Source organism: Quercus robur, chromosome 12 (assembly GCF_932294415.1).
Source record: "Quercus robur chromosome 12, dhQueRobu3.1, whole genome shotgun sequence".
Taxonomy (NCBI): Eukaryota; Viridiplantae; Streptophyta; class Magnoliopsida; order Fagales; family Fagaceae; genus Quercus; species Quercus robur.
The window spans coordinates 10,466,056-10,492,113 of NC_065545.1; the positions used below are offsets into that span (position 1 = coordinate 10,466,056).

At 34.7% G+C, this 26,058-nt stretch overlaps 2 protein-coding genes and 1 non-coding gene across 5 annotated transcripts; all 3 read left to right on the forward strand.

The window, feature by feature from the left end:
• Window positions 1–74, forward strand: TRNAV-AAC (transfer RNA valine (anticodon AAC)). The gene has a single exon. It is a non-coding gene; the product is annotated as a tRNA-Val (tRNA).
• A 69-nt stretch (window positions 75–143) lies between these two features.
• LOC126708688 (UDP-N-acetylmuramoyl-L-alanyl-D-glutamate--2,6-diaminopimelate ligase MurE homolog, chloroplastic) lies at window positions 144–4,623 on the forward strand. 2 transcript variants are annotated; one of them, XM_050408554.1, is made up of 5 exons: window positions 146–2,152; window positions 2,492–2,608; window positions 2,941–3,116; window positions 3,688–3,833; window positions 4,324–4,623. In XM_050408554.1, exons 1-5 carry the CDS (start codon window positions 271–273, stop codon window positions 4,340–4,342), a joined length of 2,340 nt encoding a protein of 779 aa, XP_050264511.1. In that variant the 5' UTR covers window positions 146–270; the 3' UTR covers window positions 4,343–4,623. The 2 variants fall into 2 exon arrangements, with proteins under 2 accessions (XP_050264512.1, XP_050264511.1); XM_050408555.1 differs by lacking the exons at window positions 3,688–3,833; window positions 4,324–4,623 and having other exon boundaries at window positions 144–2,152; window positions 2,837–2,971.
• A 6,483-nt stretch (window positions 4,624–11,106) lies between these two features.
• LOC126710034 (uncharacterized) lies at window positions 11,107–14,518 on the forward strand. Of its 2 annotated transcripts, none has more exons than XM_050410415.1 (2): window positions 11,107–11,594; window positions 12,360–14,518. In XM_050410415.1, exon 2 carries the CDS (start codon window positions 12,481–12,483, stop codon window positions 14,290–14,292), a length of 1,812 nt encoding a protein of 603 aa, XP_050266372.1. In that variant the 5' UTR covers window positions 11,107–11,594; window positions 12,360–12,480; the 3' UTR covers window positions 14,293–14,518. The 2 variants fall into 2 exon arrangements, with proteins under 2 accessions (XP_050266372.1, XP_050266373.1); XM_050410416.1 differs by having other exon boundaries at window positions 12,364–14,518.
• Window positions 14,519–26,058: the final 11,540 nt, after the last annotated feature.

Consider the following 26,058-nt stretch of genomic DNA (forward strand, 5'->3'; position numbering starts at 1 on the left):
GGTGTCGTGGTGTAGTTGGTTATCACGTCAGTCTAACACACTGAAGGTCTCCGGTTCGAACCCGGGCGACGCCATTTTCTCTTTTTTTTTTTTTGAATTTTAAGCATAAACCAAAAGCATATTAATAAACTCTCTGTTTTAAAGTTTTTAACTGTAATAACTGAAAAACCCAATCCCTATTTTTCTCACAAAACCCCTATCCATTTCTCCCTCCAATGTTCCTAAAACCCTGTCTGTCTCTCACTTTCTCTTTCACACACTCTCTCTCAAATGGCTTTCACTTTCCTCTCTATCCCACACTTTCTCTCTCCTCCTCCACCCCACTTTCTCTCTCTAAAACCCCATCAAGTTTCTCCTTCTAAATCTTCTATGCCTTTGCTTACTCTTCGAGTCCCAAATGCTATCGGACCCGACGGCAAGTACTACCCGAACCCATCAGACGACGACCCACCCGAAGCTCCGGAGGACTCAGCCCATGGAGTCTCCAAATTCCAGCAAATCCACCGCCAAGCCTCCAGAGCCCGCAAGCTCCAAGAGGAAGACTTCCTCAACAACCGCTCTACCTACCTCTCCGCCATTGCTGACGTCGAAGACGCCGACGAAAACGATGACCCGTCTCAGATTTCGGACTCCGGTGACGATATGTTCGGTGATATCGACAAGGCCATCGCTATGCAGCGCAAGGAGTTCGTGAAGCAAGGTCTCTTGAAGCCCAACCCCAAGAAGAAAAAGAAGGAAGAGAGCGAGGACGAGGTTGAAGGTGAAGGGCTTGATGAGTTGGAGCCAGAGGAGGTTGTGGATTTGGAAGAGATTGATGAGCTTCAAGGGCTTCGAGTGGTTGCTGAGGACTCGGACACTGATGGGTCCGAGAGGTTTGACGATGATGAGGTTAGTAAATTCGCGAATAGCAATCGTGGGTCGATGTCAAATTCAAATTCAAATTTTGATTTGGATTTTGATAGTTATGGCAAAGTTAAGAGTAGGATAGTGGAACCCAAGTTTAAGATGAGCTTAGCTGAGCTTTTGGACGAGAGTAAGGTCGTGCCCGTGTCGGTTTACGGTGATTTGGAGGTTGAGATTACTGGGATTCAACATGATTCTAGGTTGGTTTGCTCAGGGGACTTGTTTGTGTGCTGTGTTGGGAGGAAAACCGATGGGCATTTGTATTTGAGTGAGGCTGATAAGAGAGGTGCAGTGGCAGTTGTGGCCAGTAAGGAGATTGATATAGAGGAGACCTTGGCGTGTAAGGCTTTGGTGATTGTAGAGGACACCAATGCCGTTCTTCCTGTGTTGGCTGCGTCTTTTTATAGGTACCCATCGAAGAATATGGCAGTGATAGCCGTTACTGGGACAAATGGGAAGACGACCACTACGTATTTGATAAAAGGTTTGTATGAAGCGATGGGATTGAGAACCGGGATGTTGAGCACGGTTGCTTATTATGTGCATGGGGATAACAAGTTGGAGTCGCCTAACACGACCCCAGATGCTGTTTTGGTTCAGAATTTGATGGCGAAGATGCTCCATAATGGGACTGAAGCGGTTGTCATGGAGGCTTCTTCTCATGGACTAGCACTAGGGAGGTGTGATGAAGTGGATTTTGATATTGCAGTTTTCACAAATTTGACCAGGGAACATTTGGATTTTCATGGGACTGAGGAGGAGTATAGGGACGCCAAGGCTAAGCTATTTGCTAGGATGGTGGACCCAGAAAGACATAGGAAAGTTGTCAACATTGACGACCCAAATGCACCTCATTTTATAGCACAAGGGAACCCAGACGTGCCTGTTGTGACGTTTGCAATGGAGAATAAAAATGCGGATGTTCACCCGCTGAAGTTTGAGCTCTCCCTGTTTGAGACACAGGTTTTGGTCAATACGCCTCATGGTATACTGGAGATTTCATCGGGGTTACTTGGAAGGCATAATATTTATAATATTCTTGCAGCTGTGGCAGTTGGGATTGCAGTTGGGGCACCTCTAGAGGACATTGTTAGAGGGATTGAAGAGGTTGATGCAGTTCCAGGGCGCTGTGAGTTGATAGACGAGGAACAGGCATTTGGAGTGATTGTGGACTATGCTCATACTCCTGATGCCCTGTCTAGACTACTGGATTTTGTAAGGGAGCTTGGACCGAGGAGGATCATCACCGGTATATTTGTATTTCCTTTTAATTCGTACAGGCACAGAAACCCAGGTGCAGATGCATACACACACACACACACACACAAATCTACTTCCACGCTGATTCATCTACTAAGCATGTTGTAGCAAGGGGCATCTACATTGTGCATTAAGATTCACAAGATAGGAAGGTGATTAATCTTGTTGCATTTGTCATGCAAAATGCCTAACCAAATCTTTTGTACTTAAATGGTTGGAAGGGTCTTAAGTTTCTAGTCTAGCATTGATAGTTCTTGATTTGCAGTAAATGTTGTATATAATGGAATCATCTTGCCTTTTCTGATTAACTTTCATACTTTATGTGAAGTTGTTGGTTGTGGTGGTGAGCGTGATAGGGGGAATCGACCCATGATGGCAAAGATTGCAACAGATAAAAGTGATGTGACAATTCTGACATCTGACAATCCAAGGAATGAAGATCCATGTATGTACAATGAGTCATACTTTGTAAAGGATGTATGCTGTCAATAGCCATGAACCAGACAATGTTTTGTTACATGTCTTTTCTAGATTTTAATGTTTTCTAAATATATGGAAGGTTTTTCAGTTTTCCTCACTGAAAACTGTTTCATATTTGAGAAAGGATTAGTTGTGGCATTGTGTGTGTGTGTGTGTGGTCATTCTTCCTTGTGACTGTTTTCTCTGTGTGTAGTGTGTGTGCTTCTTCATGTATAGCACTGGATGCTAAGGAAAGTTAAGTTGTAGGATCAAATTCCTGAAGCCTAATGCTAATGCATGCGTGTTTCACTTCATCAGTGGACATTTTGGATGATATGCTGGCTGGTGTAGGATGGACAATGCAAGATTATCTGAAATATGGAGAGAATGATTACTATCCACCTCTTCCAAATGGTCATAGGCTTTTCCTGCATGATATTAGAAGGGTGGCTGTACGTTGTGCTGTTGCCATGGGTGAGGAGGGTGATATGGTTGTAAGTACTTGAAGCTCCATTTTTTTTTCTTTCTTTAATACTCTAAGATATAAGCAGAAACGTTTCAAAATGGGAAGTAAAAAGGTAGCTCACTTCAATCTAAAGGAATGTTTGGAAGTCTTAAAAGATTAGTGTGTGTGTGTCTTTTTTTTTTTTTTTTTTTTTCACATCATTCCTGTGAACAAATCATCATGTAAAGCAAACTAAAGATTTTGGGAAAGAACTAAATTTAAAAATCCATTTGAAGGCTATGAAAGCCATCCAAAGAAAAAGATGAAATAGAAATCATTTGAAAACAAATAATTTATACAAAATTTTAATAATGAAAAGGTATGGTAATTATTTTCACAATTGAAATATTTTAGTAATTCAATGTGGCTTTCAAATTACCCTTATGGTTTGAAAACTAGATGTAAAGAAAAGATCTTTATTCTCTCGGGAGATTAGTCTTATCTATACCATCGCTAACACACTCCAGTTATCTAATAGTTTGCAGCTGAACTCTTTTTTTTTTTTTTTTCTTAAGACCCAAAAAAAAAAGTAGTTGTTATATGCTACTTTTTGGCTGCAGGTGGTTGCTGGCAAAGGTCATGAAACGTATCAGATAGAAGGTGATAAGAATGAATTTTTTGATGACCGGGAAGAGTGCCGTGAGGCATTGCAGTATGTTGATGAGCTTCACCGAGCTGGAATAGATACTAGTGAATTCCCATGGCGGTAATTTAATTGGCTACCATTACCTTCCTAGAATATATTCTTAAACTTCTTTTCAAGTATCTTGTTAAGAATCACTATCTCCTAGGAAGCAACGTATAGAGTAAATTGAAGGGGGAAAGAGAGTGATTACCGATTACTTGTTTTGATCATATAAGGATGCCACTTCCATTAATGTCAGGATCTATTTATTCGCTCGGTTTAGTGTCCTTTCACTTATTAATAATCATTGGCTTATCTGAAAAACATCCTCAACGGTATCTGTTCATCATTTAAACATCATGCCACAAGAGAGTTAGGCAACAACAGAAAGTATATATGCAGTTATTAACAACATCATCAACAACAAAAATAATTGAGTATATGCACCTTTCTTTATCATTAATTGCTGCAGTGACTGGAGAGTGATTGATTTACTGTGAAAAAGTGTAAAGATGTAGTTTGTTGATCATGATTAGATAATTATGCGTTTCTCTGGCCTATGCTGCTGCAGGTTGCCTGAGAGTCATTGATGTAGTTAAAAGGAGTACAGAGATCTTCAGATTAGTCTAAGACAGATCACTTGCTGCTGATTTGGCTGATTGTACGTGTAAGAACTGAGTAGCATATCACCTTCTCTTCCTTCAAAGAATTCAGACAGTGGAGGGCTATTTGGGTATTTGCTTGATGGACACATTACCCTATAATTATAGGCAGTTGACTGGCTCCTTGCTTGAAAACAGCAGTGACAATATTGCAACATGATACGTTAATCTTGGTTTACTTTCTGAAGTGATGTTGGATACTTAAAAAGGCAAGTGCTTCTTTTGGTATGTAAAGTTTACGAATTTAACTCAATGTACCCTTGCCTAAGACTGCAACCTGGTGATTTTATTTTTTAGGTCTTTGGCATGTAAGCTCGACAATCTTGATTAAAAAAAAAAAAAAACAATATGGGAACTAAAATTTCATTGAAAAAATTTTACTATATCAAGCCCAAAAAAAGAAAAAAGAAAAAATGAAAATATGGTGATAAATTGTTCCAGTATTCAAGAACCAGTGTTCATTATATATGTTAATTTCTGTAGTATAAAAATTTATTAGAGAACTTATGTGGCTGATTGAAAATTTGCTTGGTTAAGGTAGCACAATTTAGTTAAAAAGTATTCCTCCCACTAAAAATAGTGTTGTCTTTTGGCATCTATAACGCAATACAATAAAAGCTCTAGTGGACACAATGATAAGAATTTTAATGGAGTGGCAAAATCAACAGCAATGGTTAGTATGTCTAGATATAAGTATGTAGTTTGGTAATAATTTTAGTGATAGTATCCTGTTACCTGGCCCAGTAGGTTATTTTGGCACTTTGTTCTCTGAGGATATGGGACAAAAATTCATTTCCTTTTTGAAGGTGGATTGATTGGAGAAGATGGAGAGGGAGGATGATTATTCCTGCTGCTTGAATGTGACCCTAACAAAGGATTTGTTTGAATATTTTCTGTATATTTAGCCCTGTAAATGGTTTGTTTTATTGCTTAGTTCTGATTTAATGTGAGCAGCTACTGCTTAGAGACAGACATGATTCGTGCATGACTGACTTTAGCTATATCTCCTAGTTTTATCTAATTTTTCAATACTTAAGAATTATTTTTGGAGGGAGATACACATTTTTTTTAACTTTTGATTCTCTGCAGGTTGCTGGACCTTTGTGATTCTTAAATTCCAGCATGTTCAAAAGGTTTGGCCCCAAGAAGGAATTGAAGGTAAAATTTTGTAAGCAATATGTATGTAACATGTAGCTGTATTGCTATGTAAATTGATTGTTCGGACCACGAACATTTGGAACATTTTAATGATCTCACTTAGTTCGGCAAATTACTGAATCAGCCTATTTATGGGTCTTTGAAGTGCGGCCCGATATCAAAATGACACAGTTTGTCATTTGGTCTATATTCTCTTCTTGGTGCTATTGACAAGAACTCCATAAGAGTTTCCTAAAGATTTAAGTTGGCCTCTTTTATGCCTCTCTAGGTGATTCCATATTCCCACAAGATCTCCAAAAGCCTTGTAACTCAATTGGTTAACATCTCTTAGTGTATCGATGACATTCAGGATCCCCCTTCCCCATTGTAATTATCAAATTATCAACCAAAAAAAAAAAAAAAAAGAAGAAGAAGAAGAAGAAGAAGAAGAATTTTACCAAAACTGAAACAAATCACTCCCCTCCCCTCCTTTCCCTCCCACTCAAGTGCAAAAGGAGGTGGGCCTAGATGTAAAAGTGTGGATGAGGTGGGCTTAGGGCTTACATCTTTTTTTATTTGGGCTGAATTATATCTATCGTCTTTAATCTTTATCATGTGCAAATGAAAGCATCTTAAATCTTAGGAGGATAAAAATATCAAGAGTTGTAATTTGGTGAAATCCTTTATTCTTTTCATGAGGAAAATCTTTTCATGAGGAAAATTTTAGAGAACATCTCATTTCCTCACTTCTTGTAAGGGGAAAAAAAATGCTAAATTACAAAGTACAAATTACACGCTCTAACTTTGTCTAAAATTCAATTCAATCATGTAACTTATGATTTATTTATATCAAATCCTATGACTTCAATTCAGCACAATGTTAGAGAATTAAACAAAAGGAATATATTTTGAGATAGTTTCAACCTATGGTATTCGCTCTTGATAATAGCTCTTTATCATCAGATCAAGGCATCAATTAGTTTTTGTTGTAGGCGAGGATTAAACCCTAGATCTCTCATTCAATTATCATAAATTTTACCAGTTGAGCTAATTAGAACCCACAACAAAAGGAATATATTGAATAAAAGTAAAAGGTACAGGACTAATGAATAAAATAAATTTATGTGACTCAATTAAATTTTAGGTAAAATTAGATGGTATTTTTTGTAATATAAAAAAAAAATACAAAGGGAAGTGTCTTGTGGAATGCAGATTATTATTATTATTATTATTATTATTATTATTATTATTATTATTATTATTATTATTATTATGCTAGAGATACAAACATTTTTTCAATTTTTTTTTTTACAAATTACTGATGTGGTGAGTGATTATTGGTAAATGAAAAAGTGATGTTAATGGTAAGTTTAGATAAAAACCAATAAAAAGTTGGTCACATTGACAGTTTGTAAAAATATTATAAAATAATTTGTATCTGTAACATTATTCTATTTATTTTAGCAAAGTCTTGTGGATTATTTATGCATGGCGCAATTAAGTCAATAGGATATTTTAGGAAAACGAAGAAGATTAATTGGAATAAAGTGGTTGCCTTAAGTTTTAAAGCCCTGTTTCCTTTTCTTACCTTCTCAATTCGTATGTAACGCACTATATTGAATACAACTATGGATGGAAAAACCACCTGTAAACAGTGATGACAGGGATATTCTAATCTATATTTATATATTACTAAAAGTTGAAGCGTGATATTTATTGCTGCTGAGCTCCTGTTGCACCACCTCATCGCCACGTCATTAACCACATAATTATTATTTATTCCTCTATTTTTTTTACAAATAAATAAATAAATATATAAATAAATGATTAACTTTACATATTTATTTTTGTCGGTTTTAACATCTATATATATTTCTTTTTTATTTCCAATTTTCCTACAATTTTTTTTACATTCACTTATTTTTTAAATATTTACACTTTCTTCAACATTTTTTCTTCTCTTACCTTTTCATCTCTCCACTACCCTCTACTTTAATATTGTTATTCATCTTTTCCTTCATCTTCTTTTATTTGTCTCTTTTTATCCCTTCTCTCTTACTATAAATTTGTCACTCTTTTCCATTTTTTACATAGTTTTCTCTCACAAAAAGTCTCTCTCTCTCTCTCTCTCTCTCTCTTAATGTTTTGGTGGATTTTTATTTTTTTATTGCATCTCCACTTTGGATTGATAAATTTTTGTGTTTTTAAGAACTCTAATTTAGGTTGATACGATTTAGTTTTGTGTTTTAAGTTATTATTATTATTATTATTTTGCTATTTGATTGTTAAATTTTATCCGATTACATTATAAAAAATTAAAGATAGTAGATAAAAATAAAATAATATTCCATTACATACTATAATTTGGATAATTTAGTGTTTGTTGTTATATCTTTTAATTTTTCTTATTTTTTTTCTTCTCTTTTATTTTACTCAATATTGAAATTAAATCACATCCTCCTTATCATTAAATTATTTATATTTTCTCTTTCTTTTTGTTTTAAAAAATAAAAAATGTAATTTTTTATTGTGCTCATCAAATTGTACTAATTTTTTTAACATTTATACTTTCTCCATCCTTTATCCTTCTCTTTACCTTTTCATCTCTCCAAACATTCTACCTTGATATCACTTTTCCTCTTTTCTTTTATCTTCCTTTATTTTGTTTCTTTTTATTATCATCCTCTTAGTATAAATTTGTTATTCATCCTCTTAGTATAAATTTGTTATTCACTCTTCCATTCTTTACATAATTTTCTCTCACAAAAATGTGGTTATTTCCTACTCTTTCTCCCTCAATTTTTTGGTGGATTTTTATTTTTATTTTCCTTGCATCTCTATTTTAGCTTGATAAAGTTTTGTATTCTTTAGAACTCTATTTTGGTTGATGAGATTTAGTTTTGTGTTATAAGTTATTTTTATTTTTATTTTATGACTTTGATTGTAATATATTATCATATTGTATTATAAATAATTAAAAATAGTATATAAGAATGTACTATTATTATATTACATAGAATTATTTGGATAAGTTAGTGTTTATTGTTATGTATTTTATTTTTATTTTTTTTCTCATATCATTTTATTTAACATTTAAATTCAACCACATTCCCCATTTAAAAAAAAAAAAAACCTTTGACATACCACTAACATAACTACATTTATAACTATTTAAGCCATCCATGATATCTATTTCTTATTAATAACCATAAAATTTACAACTAGCAAGGGAACACACAAAGTAATAAAGAATAAATGAAGGAAGAAAAAAAGAAATGAAATCAAATGTCAATTAATAACTATTATTTGGAAAATAAAATGGTGGTAAAGAGGAGTAAGAAATAAAATAGAAATGGCTATACAGAGGACATTAAAAACTTTATAGTGCAATCAGATCAATAATTAAATATAATAATACAAAAAAAAAAAAAACTCTTTATAAAGTCTAGGGACTAAAATAGTATTTTATTTAAAAAATTATCACGTGCAACGCGCGGGTTTGTGACTAGTTTAATAAGCAAAAATGAAGAGAGGTCCTTTTGTGGTATATCATATATTTCAGGAGATTTTTTTTTTTTTTTTTTTATTTTTTTTTTTTTTATATTTTATTTTAGGTTGCTGTAATAGAAAATATAACATCTGAATAGTATGCATGTTCATTACCAAGAAATTATCCAGTGATTGTTAAAGAAAAATGATTGTTACAACAAATGGAGAGAAAGATTTGAATTTGAATTTTACTTATAAAGAAGATTAGGCATTGTCACTAAACTAATTTGAAATTAGTTACATGTAGCTATCAATACAACGGATGTGTACATGATCTAAGTTCAAATCATTATAGTGTAAAATCTGAGTATTATATATATAAATCTATTCACTTAAAATTTTAGGTTACGTTTGGTAACAATTTTTGTTTTCTATTTTCAAGAACTTGTTTTTGGAAATATTAAAAAAAAAATTCTTGTATTTTTGAAATAAAAAACATGTTTGGTTAGTTGAAATTAAAAGATAGTTTTTTGAAAAAAAAAAAAAGAAAATAGTAAAATATGTTGTTACTAAGATTTGAACTCTAATTCTAACTTATTAAATGAGACAAGTTCATTAAATTAAATTCTTGTTTTCATTGACTTTTGAAAATTAGAAACTAAAACAGCATTTTGCATGTTTTCAGTTTCTTTCACGTACTTAGTTTTGAGAACAGTTTTTGTTTTCTGTCCATTTCGAGTGGCCAAAAAAGTTTTTTATTCTCAAAAATAGAAAATTGTTTTTGGAAACAGAAAAAAAAAAAAAAAAAAAAGCAGTTACCAAACATACTTTTAAATCTCAAGAGTATAAATTTTCAGAGTTAAATTCACAATAACTAAAATTTTTAAGAATTGACATTTATTTTGGTTGGATATTATGACTCAAAGGGGTTTGACTTACTTCCAGTACTTTTTTACAAGAATCTCCTTTTGTTTTAATAAGAGATTGTCACATCACACACTAATAAAATAAAATGTTGAGATTAAAACTTATTACCATTTGCTATTGTATATTTAAAACAAAATGACATGTCCAGTTAAAAAAGTACCGGAGGTAAGTTAAACCTATGAAAAAATTACCTTTAACATTAATAAACATCTTATTTGGATAAATAATACAAAAAAAAAAATTCTAAAACTAACTCTATTTATTTAATTTTAACTTTTTAAGAAAGAAAAAAGAAGAAGATGAATTTAAGTATCACATTAATAACTTTCTCATCTATAAGATATTTGAGAATTAATTATTTTTACCTAAAAGATGTGAGTTAAAATTCAAATATTTCATTAGAATTGAGATATAACTAAATTCCTATATTAAATTTTAAGGCAACGAACACACTCCCATTTTAAATACAAGTTTTAATCGTTTAGTTGAACTTCAAAAAAATTGAAAAAGAAAAAAAAAGTTTATTTGAACATTATTTCTTTATATGTATATAATTTGATATTTAGGGAGGTGTAATTGAATCCTCTATGTTCTAAAATATACCATGAAACAGGATGAGTTACAAAACTCTGTGCTTTCTTTATCTAACTTCTATACCATGATTTTTTTTTTTAAATTATATATTTACACACACTATTGGGCATGGGATGCATCAACATGGGTTTTGGATCAGCTAAAAATTCATACTTATTAGGGAACCAATATCATACTTGGTGATTTTAACCCAGGGGTTGGCCGAGTTGGTTGGGTACTCGGTCTCAGGGTGCTTGTACTAGGTTCAATTGGATGTGCTTTCTAGTTTGAGTTCGGCTACCTGTACTTTGAAAAAATTTCTTGAGCCAGCGATTTACCCCACTATGGGCTCATCCATCATGAACAATGATTAATCTTTGTTTGAAAGTTTTGAGGATACTCTATGCGAAAGAAAAAAAAAAAATACTCGGTGATTTTGATTATTTTTTTGGTCAAATACCTGAAAAGAGAACCAAAAATGGAAGTAAAAGATTCCAACAGGGATTGTTCAAAACAAGAAAAGCAAGAACATAAAAGAAGAGAGAGAAGAGGGATCCTAATAAGGCAAGGCAGGAAGAGAACTATATGTCAAGGCAAACTTTGTTTCCCAACATGGACAGCAGGCTTTGGTTGGTACAGATAAGAAACGTTGGGGTTGTGAATCTGAGTGGAAAAAAAGAGAAACATACTAAATAAAACTGCTTTTTTCCCAAACAATAATTAAAAGGAAACCATTGATGATTATCTTAGCAATCATCCATCCACCAGACCAACTTATTGGAAAGAGAGAAATCCCCATAACTCTCTCTGCCACTCTCTACCCAACTCACTGTCTCACCAAATACAGCAAAACTGCACACATGGAAATAACAATTACACAGACAGCAAAAAAGCTTTTAAAAAAAAAAAAACACTTATTTCCATTAGTGAAGAGGGCCAGTATAAGACATAAGTGCAAAGGAAAATAAGGGGGTGTTCCAGTGATACATGGAGGTTTTGATCATGGGGATGGGAATTTCTTGCTTTGCACCAATATTCATCTGCTGACAAAATGGTTAGGAATATATCTATCTCCAAATAAAACCCCATTAATTTTGTTCTTATTTGGTTCACTTTGTAATGGTATTTTTTTTTTCTTAATATGTTGTTCATTGTTTGATGTGTATTTTGATCATGTTTCTGGGTATGTGAGATAATATTCGGAATTTCATTGTTTGGTGTCTTTTGTTCCAGTGCCTGTTTGTTACTTTTTGTTATATTCTTGTGGAGTTGTACAAGGTTCTTCTTATATATATTTTTGGGTTTATGAAGTTTTGATTTTAAATGAAAAGGTAGTCTTTTTATGCAAGCTTAGGTCTTTATTGGGATTTGAATTTGCTTCATGAGAAGCTTTGACTTTTGAGAATTCATAATTTGGAAAAAAAAAAAAAATTTACTTGATTGTTTGCATTGTTAGGTAAAAAATTGGGTTTTTGAACTTGTAAAAGTAGGCATTCTTTTTTTCCCAATTGGGCTTTTGTTTTTACATTTGGATTTTCAATGTATGCTGTTAATTTCTGGTTGTTGATGGTCTGCCTGTTGATTTTCTATCGTATAGTATGTTTGTAAAACCACTTGCTTTATTTTCTTATTTTTTTTGGTGGCTCTAAGATCAAAATGTGAAAACTTTGAAAAGAAGTCTTATCTTGCTTTAAGTACTTTTCCCCTTCTGGGTTCATTTACATGTTTTGTATTTTTTTTATGAGAAACTTTTGATATCTGCTATATCTCTGTCCCCTTGAATCATTCTGATTAGTTTTGATTGTTCTTTCTTTGCAAGATAGAAGAATGGAGAAGCCAGATTTGATATTCTTTCAGGCACTTCGCTGAACTCTTGCAGTAGATATTCGATTATTTCACTTTTTGCATAGTCCCAACACTGTAAAGCTCTGATTTTGATAATGCCCCCCACCTCAAATATGGGAGAGGAACCGAAATTTCAGCAGCGGTGGGAGTTTAGGAGGGGAGACACTGAGTTTGATTCTTCAAGTGAAGAGTCCAAATCAAGTTCAAGTAGCCAGCCAGTTCTTAAGAAGCATAAACTAGTTTCCAGCTTTATTTCTGATGAACATAATGAGGCCATGGACACCAATAGAGTTCAGCAAAAGGGCAAGCGCACTCCTGGCAATGGGGGTCAAATTAAAATTGGGAAAGCTAAGAAAAAGGATGCCAGAAGGAGTAGAAAGGAAAATTTAGCTAATAATGCAATGGGGAGGAATTCTCCCGAAGAGCTTAATAGAAATAAGAATGGAGCTAGTGCTTATGACCCTGCGGCCCTGGATGATGTTAAAATCTTCATGGATTCTCTATTACAGGATCTTAAAGATACGAGAGAAAATTTGTTTAGATGGATGAAGGAGGAAATGCAAAAATTGGTGGCAGATGATACTGCTCAGAAATCAAAAAATAGAAAAGGCAGTTGTGGAAGGGAGAATATCCAAGTGCAGCACGAGAACTTTGAGAAGAACAATGTGCAGAATCAAAACAACTTTGAGGAGAATGCTCAAGTGCATCATCGATACAATTTGGAGAATGCTCAAGTGCATCCTCAATACAATTTTGAGGATTATGTCCAAGTGCAGCGTCAAAACAACTTCAAGGACATTGTCCAACTGGAGCATAAAAAAAAAATTGAGGACACCCTCCATGTGCAGCATCAAAACCACTTCAAGGAGTCGATTCAAGTGCAGTGTCAAAACAACTTTAAAGAGAACATCCAAGAACAGCATCAAAACAACCATGACGCAAACATTGTGCAGCATCATGACAATTTGAAGTCTGGCATGGGAGCTCAAAATTGCAATGATGGATCTTTAAAGAGGCCTCTTAATAGCAATAAGGCCACTGGTCATCATAATCGCTATCGAGCGGTTGAAAATCAAGTTGATTATGGCCAATCTACTGGACCTAGTGCATCTACACGAAAGGAGAAAGGCAAAACAAGGTTGGTCTCATCTGTTATGCGAAATCTTCAATCTAGTCCTTCCATCCAAGTGCAACATCAGAAGAACTTTGTATTAGGCTTGAGGGCTCAAAACTGCAATAACGGCACTTCAGAAAGATCTGTAAAAGGCAAAAGGATAGCTGATTCCAGTAAATGCTCAAAAGTACTTGAAGATCAAGTTGATCACAGGCAAGCCATTGGATCCATGCCATCAACTGAAAATGACAAAAGAGAAAGGTTGGCAACAACTGCTAATCCAAAATTTCCATCCAATTCCTCAGGTCAGGTTGCTTCTTCCATGTATTTGACATTACCTACTATTCTAACAGAAGCCGGTATTGAGAATTACAGGCTTGAGACATCTCCATGCAATTATGCCAGCCCAAGATCTTCTGGGAATAAAAGGGATGTGAATTTATCAAATGCAAATGTGATGCTCGATTCAAGTTTTTATTGCGGGTACTTTCATGACATGCGGCAAGAAGAAAGACTTGGAAGCTTTACTCAAACAAGTTCCAATATTGTAGGTTGCCTCAACCAAAACAGCACTCCAACCACAAGCATTGGAACTGGTTTCCCAGTCCCACTTCATCAGGGTATGGGTGAAGCCTATTGCATTCCAAGCCAGCGTGGTTTGAAAAATCTACCCCAAGACAATTACAACATAATGGGTCTAAGGATGAATGGAGGAGCCATAACATTTTCTGGTGGAAGCTATGCATTATCAGAACAATATGTTGCCAACAACTTCCACAGGAATTCCAATTAAATAGTTGATGGTGGACTCACGGGGTTTCAAATCCCAGAACTTAAAGATGATCGTTTATTTCCAAAGTAATCGGTGGGGATGAACACTAAACAAAAGCTTTTCTAAAATTTTCCATGCATGAACCTAGCTATGACGTCTAGTCTAGTCATTCTTTTCAATATCTTGTTGACTCAAAACTTCCCAGGCAAAATATGTTATTCCTTAATTTGCTTCAATTTAGATTGACTATCTCTATCATTGTTTTTTACTGTGATTTTTATTTAACCATTGTAGAGAGAGAGGTTTGGGGTCTTGCACCAGCTCTTTTATTAGGAGGGAATGTTAAAAGAGGTTTTATTTGCCTAGGAAACTGGCTTTGCAATTGGATTTCTCTCTTTCCATCATGATATGATTGTACACAGAATAGTGTGGGGTTAAAATGTTCACTCCATTATCTAGTATCCGCTTTAATCCATAGTGGGAGTATTTGAATCTAAATTTTACTGGTATGCTTTTCAGGCCTAGTTCATGTATGTGCCTAGATACCTTCCCATTAAAGCTCGCATGGGAATGTAATAAAATCTTTTTTCGCACGTCTAGAGCAGCCCTTTTCCCCCCTATCTTGATCATAAATGAGAAAGCCTTTTCAGCTGGATATATGCTTCAGCTTTGTTACAGAAATTGGTTTAGTGGGAATATTTGTTTCTTGTTGATCTGTTGTTGACTCATGGTTGACAGTAACTTTGAATGCTAATAATTCATGTGGTTGAATGTGAAAGGAATAAGTCTTGGATCTTAGTGTTCTCCTTTGAAGCTTTTGAAACTATATGATGCCTATGGTCGGAAAAAAACAAAAGTAAGAGAACCTAGAAAGAACAAGAAATAATCCACCTTATTCTTCTCTGCAAAGCAAATTTTTACTTGCCTGCCACTAATGGAGATGTGACAAAAGAAAGATTAGCTTGAACCTTTGCCAAATTGCCCTTTTAAGATCGAGTTCAAGGCTTTCATGACCACTCAACCTAGGCGAGCTTTCATGATACATTGCTTAAGAAATTATATTTAAATTTTATCCATAAGCATTAATAAAACTAGATGATGTCTCGCGCTATGCGCGGAGTACTTTACAATTTAATTTGAAATCATTTTTATATATATTAAGACCTACATATAATAGTAAATTTGTTATATAATATTTATGTTTGCCCACAATATTTTTGAATACTTTGAAACTTGATTTTTTTTTTTAATTCATATTTTATTAAAAAATATTATACAACACTATAAGACTATAACATATTATAATATTTACCATTAAAAATAGATTTAATTTTTTATACTGATTAAATGATTTTGAAATATATAAATAAGAATTTAAAGCATAAAATACTTGTACATCCTAAAATTACATAAATTTAAGCAATCTTTCAAACATTTCCTCAACCACTCTATTCTCACAACCAAATATGGGGACCTCAAACGCAAACACCCAATTCATTATCTCAATGAAATTAAAGAAATTATTTGTAAGTATTAACATAAAGGGAACGTGATTAAATAAAGAGAAATTGGTTAAAAACACATCCATTTATCATTGATTTTTATTTTTATTACTATGGCTTATACCGAACAAAATAGGAGTAAAAAAACTTACAAAGAAACCTACGAATTATGAGTTCTAACACAAAAAAAAAAAAAAAAAAAAAAAAATAACTTCATAAATAATCAATCAGAATGTTTCCTTTTCTTTCTCTTTAATTCTAAAACAAAATACATTTATGACATTCCCAAACCAAAATCCTAAAAGCGAATTAGAACCTTCACAAAATCCACAACGTTCAACTTCAACATCAAAACTGTAAGGTATTGTCATTGAATAAAAAATGCAAGTCCCCTTCCTTGGTCATAATCTACTCATACGGGTTAGGATCAAATGGTATCACAATGTTGAGTTATGTAGGTGTCATTGAAAGGTTGAAGCTAAATGACATCGTTTTTTTTTTTTTTTTTTTTTTTTTTTTTTTTTTTTTTCTCCTGATGATTGTATTTAAGATGGAATGTCAAGAAGGGCTGTAGGCATATGTATATAAAAGAGTAAAAGTGAAAATGGTAGATGGAAATGCAAAGAGTTTTTTGTGTGTGGGGGAGAGAAGAAGTTCTGAAATATTGAACCAAATTAAATAAATAATAGTCTTAAAATATTGAATAACAAATTTAACAAAAAGTAGTTTTGAAACATTGAACCAAAGGAAATAAAGAGCCCATATTTTTGAATTTGTTCTTATCTTTAATGTAACTTAAGAGTATTTCAATTCTCTTCATAGAATGCACCACATGACAGAACCTTATGCTCTCCCACGTGAGTTCTTTGCTTTTATATATATATATATATATTGATGTCAAGGTTGATAGGAATTACATCACGGAGAGAGAGAGAGAGAGAGAGAGAGAGTTGCAATTGTTATTGTTATTGCTAATGCCAATGTTGTGATGATTTGCTGGGCTCAAATAACAATATGAGATTGAATACCATAACTGTTATTTATATTTTACTATGTTAGAACATATTCTTTTCATGTCGAAGACACTGGTTCTTAATTGTAATCTGACTGACAAAACTCATTCAAGCCAATGGTTAATTTTGATGGACAGACTTAAAGATGCAACATTGAAATTTAATTAAATTTAAATTCAACTATATGATCTTGAAAGCTCTAACTACACACAAGAAAATTCATTGATGAATAAACCAAATTTTTTTTTTTTTTTAGATCGATGAATAAACCAATAAATCACATGGTTGTGTTGCATCGACCAATAAGTCATTGAATTTAATTGGAAAATATAAGGTATAATACATAAAGAACTATATTTAAGTTTAGACAGATTTCCTGGTCCATTCCAACTCACAATATAATTTTTCTGCAATTTGAGCACGTGTCCTAACTCCTAATGCAACTGGAGATTTATTTGGACTCAAGTCTGTTTTACATTTTAATTGCTGCTTCAATACTAACCTATGGACCTTAACCTGAATTAAACTAAGATAAGCTTTTGGAAGTTCCTAGAGACAAGCACTATCAAAAGTCAACATAAAATAAAATATCATAACCCTTATCTGCTTAAGGCTAACTGCTAATGCCTGATGGTGATGGATACTCATAAACCAGTTTTCAATAATGTGTCTGGATGGTTTTTTGAATTGTTTAAACTTTATCCCAATGCGTTATTGGCCATTATGAGTTTAGACATAGTACCATGTACAGAGGGTCATGATTGTACAAATATTTTCAATCATTTAAAGTCACCAAGTGGTTTGACATTTGGTACTGGGTAGGATTATATCATATGTCCCAGGAAAAAGATTAATTATTAGAAAATCAGTTTTTATTTTATTTTATTTAGAATATTAAGTATTTTTAAAGTTTGTATTATATATTTAAGAGTTAAATTCTTTTGGATATATACCACTATCAATTACTATTATAAAATGAGCACTGTCAATTACTATTATAAAATGAGCTAGATGTGATTATGTGAGTCATTTGAGTATTCATCATTGTAGATAAAATTCTCTTCAGAGACAAGTGGTGCTATTCGAACTTTCTGCTTTCTTTTTTCTCCTATTGGCATAACTCAAAAGAAAACCTGATGTATTATTGGAGTCTATTAGCTTTATTTCCTGCCACCCAAATTGGTAATTCAAAGATAATTTTCTTTTCAGAAATGGAGGTATGTATTAGGGCCTTTTGTATTCTTTAAAAAAAAAAAAAAAAAGTATAGAACAACTTTAGGAAAAAGAATAAACAAGGTTAATATAATGGAATATAAAAAAAATCCAAGTGCAACCTTCACGCTAAATTACTAATAAACTATAGCTCAGTTTTTTTTTTTAATAAAACAAAACTTCATTAGACGGAACAGAATGGCATCATTTTTCCAAAAATCCCAGAATTGTGGAAAGATGCAAATTAAGCCATAATAAATTTATACGGAGTTAAACTATAATTACAGTATGATTGGAAACTGTATCATATGAAAACTATGTGAATTTTGGTGTGTTCTTACTTCTTAATGCTTTTTTTTATTTTTTGGGAGAAGCAGTGTGATTAATGAATTTGTTTGTACTCACGGAGTCATAGTCACATGCTTTGGTCTAACAACAACAACACAATGTTCCGTCTCGAACGTTCTATGTCGAGGACTTCAATCATGGCCAAAAAAAACAAAAACAAAATAACATTTACAAACATTTTATTTTATTTTTGTTTGAAAATTGAAACACACATTATCTTTTGCTATATCTTGTACCATATCTTTCGATGTGTAGTGAAACATTGTCAGTGAGAGGTTGCATTTATAGAAAACATAATGTACTTTTTTTTTGGGTAAGTGGGGTTCGAGACTAGCACAATTCAAGACAAGACTAGTAGGTTTTGAGATAGGAGGCATGCTCATGTACATTCCTTTAGCTTTTAATTCATCCATCATATTCATCCTTTTTTTTTTTTTTTTTTGGTAAAAGGGGAATTAGCATAAAACTAACAAGAAGACAAAGAGTCAAGGCAAAGCCTTTCTGAATACAACCCCTGGCTGTCAGCCACTATAAAAGGAACCAGGTCCACAGGCGGACTGGTATACAAAATAAAATCAAGACTTTGCAGTCGACCAACATTTGCTAACCAATCGGCACACGAGTTTGCTTCACGGTAAATGTGTCTAAAAACAATCTGGGGAATTTGGGCAGCCAACTGTTTGCAGTCATCAAAGAGGGGTGAAATCACAGAGTTATTAAAATCTGGGTTATTCAAGGCATCAACAAGGGCTTTCGCATCTAACTCCACAATAACATTTGACAGGTTCATCTGGTTGCACAGCATTAAACCATCCCTGAGAGCCCAAGCTTCCGCTATAAAACTATTGGCTTTACCCACTTTCCTGGTGTATCCCGCCACCCAATCTCCTTGCTCATTTCTGATCAGCCCACCCCCTCCAGCATTTCCCAATAAATCATCAAAGGACCCATCAGTGTTTAATTTCAACCAACCTAAGGCTGGTTTTTCCCACCTGATCTGCCTTATGACCATGCGACGGTTACCTTTTGGACGGTTAATACAGAGAAAGAATTCAGTTGCTTGCATCTTAATCAGCTTGGTAAGGCACGGGTTGGGGCTCTTTTGATTAAAAACCACTTGGTTGCGTTGATTCCATATTAACCATAAAGCAAAAGGGAAAACAATGTTCCAAGGAACTCCATCAACAATGCAGGAAGCCTTGGCCTTAGCATTCGAAGCGAGCCAATCTCTGATGCCTTGAGAGTAAAAACCTTGGTTCCCTCTTATCTGCCCCAGTTGCTGCCAAATAGGCTTGACTAACTTGCAGTCACGAAGAGCATGGCTGACTGTTTCAGGCTCCGTGTGACATAAAGGGCAGTCAAGAGGGATGTGAAGCCCTCTTTCGACCAAGCAAGCCCTCACCCCCACACTGTTATGCATGCATTTCCAAATAAACATTTGGATCTTAGGAAGAGTGCAAGTTTTCCAAATCCACGCTCCCGGAAAAACATTAGCTTCTGAAGGCTGAGTAGCAAGCCTATAGGCGCCTTTGGAGCTAAACACACCTTTAGGGGCCCCTTTCCAAGCTAGTTTATCAACATTTCTAGCTGCAATTGGGAACGGGACAGCTTGGATACTCTCTTTGATCTCAGGGGGTAAAACAAAAGGGATGGCTGACCATAACCAGCCGTGGGGGGAAATGACATCTTTCACCTTGAGGTTGGAGGCTTCAAGGGGGAGTGGCCCATGGAGAATGGACCTTAAGGGACCCAAATCCGACCAGCTATCCCTCCAAAAATCAAGCTGACTGTCATGACCAGGAATCCATTTCGTGCCCTCTTTGAACACTTGTTCGCCTTTCTTCAAACCCCTCCAAATTGGAGATCTAGGCAGCTTAGATTCATCTCTGGCATTTATACGCTGTCTAGTCCCATATTTCAGCTTAAGCACCTTAGCCCACATAGCATTACTTTCCGTGTGAAATCTCCAATTAAGCTTAGCTAAGAGAGCCGTGTTCCTGCCCTTTGCTGACTGGATTCCCAAGCCTCCCAATTCTTTTGGGGTGGTGACTTTCTCCCAATTAACCCAATGCATTTTCCTTGAGTTATCCGTAGACCCCCACAGGAAATTCCTGTTGACCCTATCTATGCCCTTTAGAATCTTATCTGGAAGCTGAACATTCTGCATGACATAGGTGGGTATGGTGGATGAAGAAGCTTGAATGAGAACCCTTCTACCCGCCATAGAGAGTAAACTTGCTTTCCAGCCAGCCAACTTCTTTTTGACTCTATCCAAAACAAAACCAAAATCCTGCCCCCTACTACCCGAATGCTTGAGGGGAAAACCAAGGTAATTGCCCAAATTCGGAGTTGTTCGAAAACCAAGGAAGTCAGCAAGATTCTTCCTTAAATCAGGATCAACATTGGGTGAAAAGTACACCCGGGATTTTGAATCACTCACGGACTGCCCAGATTTCTTACAAAAGACCTCAAGGACCTCCTTTATGGCTTGGCAATTTACCTGATCAGCCTTTGCGAAGAAAATAAGATCATCCGCAAAGAAGATATGAGAAAAAACAGGGCCACTTCTAGAAGCTCTAACGGGGGACCACAACTTGGCTGCACACTTTTCCTCAATGAGATAGCCCAAATACTCCATGCAGAGGATAAAAAGGTATGGGGAAAGGGGGTCTCCCTGCCTAATGCCTCTAGAAGGGTTAAAAGACTCCAGGCAGCCCCCATTAAAAAGGAGCGAAGTGGAGACAGACGACACACAGCTCAAGATGAGGTCGATAATATTATCCGGAAAATTGAACTGAAGAAGCATTTCTCTAATAAAAGCCCATTCAATCTTATCATATGCTTTTTCTAGGTCAATTTTGATGGCCATGTAGCCCTTTCCCCTTTTGGCTCTTCCCATGGAGTGAATGAGCTCTTGGGCTATAATGACGTTATCCGTGCCTTTTCTTCCCGGGATAAACGCAGCTTGGTAAGGAGAGATAATGCTATCCAAGTGAGGCCTAATCCGTGCAACAATCACTTTGGTAATGATCTTGTAAATCGTGTTGCAAAGACTAATAGGCCTATAGTTTCCTAGAGTTTCAGGGCCCTGCATCTTAGGGATGAGAACAATAAGGGTTTTATTGAGATAGTCCGGAACTCTGGAAGTAGCAAAAACCCTCTCAACCTCCCTAATAACAGAGTCACCCGTTATGAGCCAAAATCTTTGAAAAAACCCCGCATGCAACCCATCCGGCCCCGGGGCTTTGTAAGGTTTCATGGACCAGAGGGCACTTTTAATTTCCTCACTCGACACCATGGTACTAAGGGAGCTCTTAGCCTCTTCAGATAATCGGCCATGCCATTGGGCCAAGAGGTGAGGGATGCGGGTGGCTGTATCATGCGAAGTGGAATAAAGAGAAATGTATCCCTTGCGGAAAAATTCTGGAACTTCCCTGTCATTTGTGATCCACTCCCCCATATCATCCTTAACCGAGGCTATACAATTTCTTTTCCTCCTAGCTAAGGTAGACATGTGGTAAAAGGAAGTATTACGGTCCCCTTGTATCATCCAATTGACCCTAGATTTCAGCAGCCAGAGGTCCCTCTCTTGATCCAAGACAAGATCAAGCTCCTGGTGAAGATGGTTTTCAAGGGCTAGCAGAGAGGCCCTAGGGTTAATAGACAGAGCCTTTTGAATACCATACAGCCTAGCTAGGATTCTTTTCTTCTTGTAATGGATGTTACCAAAGTGATTCTTGTTCCATAAAGTGGCCTCCTTGGAGAAGTAATCTATGGAATCAGCCAAGCCCCTATTATTGTTCCAAGCCTTAGAGACAACATTCGGGAAGGAAGTATCAGAGAGCCAAAACTCTTGAAATCTGAAAGGCCTGGTGAGAGACAAAGCTCTGCCAGGACAAGTTTCAAGAAGAACCGGGCAGTGATCCGAGTGACATCTCGGCAAGTGCGTGATCTTAGCTTCAGGGTACAAGACACACCAATCAGGGTTCATAAAGAATCTATCAATCCTTTCTAGAATTAGATTATTAAAATCTCTCTTATTTGTCCAAGTGTACCTAGGGCCCGCAAAGCCTAAGTCCACCATACTACATCTATCCAAACAGTCTTTAAAAAGCAGAGACCGGTTTATACTAACCCCTCTGCCTCCAAATTTGTCCTCATCAATTAGGGGCTCATTAAAGTCCCCAGCCAACACCCAAGGTAACCTATGTAAATCAGCTACTTTGGCAAGGTTTTCCCACAAAATAATTCTTTCTTCACTCCTAGGGCTAGCATAGACAGCGGAAAATATCCAAGTAAGGTTTGAGGAGCGTACCTTAACCTCGACATGAATCTCCTGTTCCGTCTTTGCCAGGCTCTCAATCTCCACAAAGTCAGAATTCCACAATAACCACAGCCCACCAGCATACCCAATTGTATCAGTGTGGATAGCCCCGTCGAAAGGAAGACGATCAGTGATCTCACGAGCCCTATCACCTCCCAACTTCGTTTCCATAATCACAAAAATAGCCGGGTCATGGGTTTGAGCTAACTCACGGACATGATTCTGAAAATTAGGCTTCAGAGCGCCTCTACTGTTCCAGATAATAATATTCATGGGACACAAAAACAGGGGAGTGGACAAAACATCAGACAGCGGTAGAAGCTTCACCTCCTTCCTCTGAATCCATACGGTCTACCACACCAGCACCGATGACATCCGTTCCTCCTCCGGATTCAGCTAGAATGACCGAGTCCATCGCCGAGGAATTAACATCAGCCCCTCCACCGGATCCGGCAAAGGTGGACGCCCCGTTCTCCTTGCTTCCTTCAATAGCGAAGCAATTACTCTCTGTGCTTCCCTGATCAAGCCGACCACTTCTCCCATCACAAGGAACAGATTCACTTGAAATACCGCAATGAAGAACCCCGGCAGCACTGACACTTCCTCTTCCATCCTTGTAACCCATCTCGGCGTTCTCAGTAGATTTGAACTCAAAGGCATCATTAGAAGTTGGTTTGGAAGCAAGGTAGGTGCGAGAAAAGGAATTGGACGAAGAAGACAAGGGAGAGCTGAAACGGACATCATCTTTCTGAGGGGCGACACTACTCTTCATAATGGGGGCAGAGGGATTACCACGTGCTAGGGCTCTTTTCCCTTTTACTGAAGCAGGAGTGGATCTGGCTGGCGGCCTGGGCTTGTGTGTTGGGCTTAAGGACATTGCACCTGGCCTTGGAGACAAGTTAAGCCCGTTGGTTATTGCCCTCATATTCATCCTTTATAGCTAGTCTTTCTGTATCTACATGTTATTATTGTTATTGAAAAATAACAAGGAAAATCAAAACCCACCCTTCCTACTTTTGGGAGGTGAATTTTCTGACCAGGATGATTTTTGTCTTTAAGTTGAAAGGTATGTGTTGAAAGTAGGATAAGACATTTCACCGGTTCTTTGCCTTTCTATGAGTTGTCTTCTATGAAGTAAATTTCACTCAACACATTGTGTGTCTATATATATATATATATATATATATATATGATAATTTGATAGTTAGGAAGTTGGGGATTTGAATCTTAAACATTATGAGATGTTAGTTAAGTTACAAGATTCTTGGTTAACATATTGTATTTTTATATTCATACATATTTGGAGAATAAATTTACTTATGGATGAGTGTTAAAAATATTGTTATTGTCTACAAATATAAGCAATAAATAAATAGAAAGAAAATTAAAACCATCTTTAGCGACAAAGTACTTCATTATTTTCCATTTCATCACTCAATAAGATGGATGATAATGTAACCATTTTCTAGTAGTTATATATATATACACACAAAATAGAATAAAATGGGATGTCCGAAGGTAGCTTCCCTACTTAGAATTGACCTTAATTGAAGCCACTTAGGCCATCACTTAAGGCACCTACTATGTAAAGGCCTCTAAATGTGAGGGGAATAAGTTTTTATTTTATTTTATTTAAAAATATGTGAATTGTATGTTTTCCCCTTCACTCATAAGAAGTTCTAAAAAGTTATTGATTGATAGAAATCCAATCTATTCACCAGTAAGTGAACTAGCTTATAGTCTTATGCATATGTATAGATACATTTAAAAATAAACATAATTAGATGCATATTTAAATACTTACAAAAGTTGAATACTATTAATAAACATTTTTTTTAATATTTTGTTGAACTCTTAAAAAAAACCTTGTAAGAAAATTATTTGATAAAACATGCAAATTGCTCATTTTTGTTTATTTAAAAAAAAATTTGTTACTTCTTAACTTAATTTATTTCATGTGTGCATTTTGCAACAAAATATAAACAACCAATTTTTAGAATAAGGTATACTTTTACAAATAAAGTCATTTGACACAAAATGAGAGAGGGAATGACACTTGGCACCAATTGAAGCCCATTTGAAATATAAAGACACTTGGCATCACATTAGGACAATTAAAAAGGCACTTAGCATAAAATTGAAGATTAATTCTAATTTAAATTGGATTATTGATTTAATTTTTTTCTCAATTTTCACTTAAATATAATATATATATATATATATGATATATGAATAGTCATATTAAAAACTATGAATAATAGATTTTAAATAAAAATTTGTAATGTAGAACATTAATTAAAACCATTAAAGTGATATTTAAATATTAAAAAAAAAAAATCCATTTAAGGTTGTTGCCTTAGGCCTCAAATTGTATTGGGCCAACTTTATCTCTCCCTACTTAATCATAACCATAGCAATATCCTACATGCTAAGCATTGGGCCATAGCTAATGCAACCCCACCAAGGTATCAATGATTCATTTCTAAAAGATATGGTCATCATATTTCCTAAATTGGATATTAGATTTTGAATGTCATTATTTTTTCTATCCCATATATACGAAGTATTAGATATTGAATTTTGTTACTATTATCTTTTAACATAAACTTTAATATAAATGAGTAGTGATTTTTCAAAAAGGGTAGTAGTAAAGTTATCATAAATTTTATTATAAAAGGCTTATAATCTTACAAAAAAAAAGTTAAAGTGATATTACAACATGAAACTAATTAAGCAAGTGACAAATAATTTTTATTTATTTATTTATATATTATAATTGTTGACGTAGCTTATGGTGATTAGTGTGCTATAGAAATAGAAGTATCATAAAAAAAAAAAAAATTTGTGCTATAAAAGTGACACCAATGATACCTCAAAGGAAAAATGGTATTGTTTTAATCATACGTTAACAACTTACCATCTTATCAAGTCTTGAGAAAAGACTGGAAAAAAAAAACCTTGTATTTCTCAAGTTGAAAATATAAAAAACTAGAGGTGAGATTAGAAAAAAAAAAAAAAAAAGAGAAACGTAAAAATAAAGAAAGAGAAAAAAAATTATATATTTTGAGACTTAAAAAGGTATTATAAAGTCACAAGTTACAATGACATTAACCATAATTTTCCCGCGGTATTCAACTATCCGGAAGTACGGAGCGTCAAAACTCAATACTTAACATATACTAATAAATCAATAAAAAAAAAAAGAAAAAAAAATATTACTATTAAAAAAAACAATCTGAACCCTTCAAAACGATGGCCCTTTAAGTTAATCTCGTTTTTTGTTTTTTATGTTTTGAGAAATAGTTAATTTCGTATTCGGTGACCGTAATTACCGGCAACAGTACTAAATTACTATACAAATCCCAGTAGATCCAAGAAAGCGTTTTCT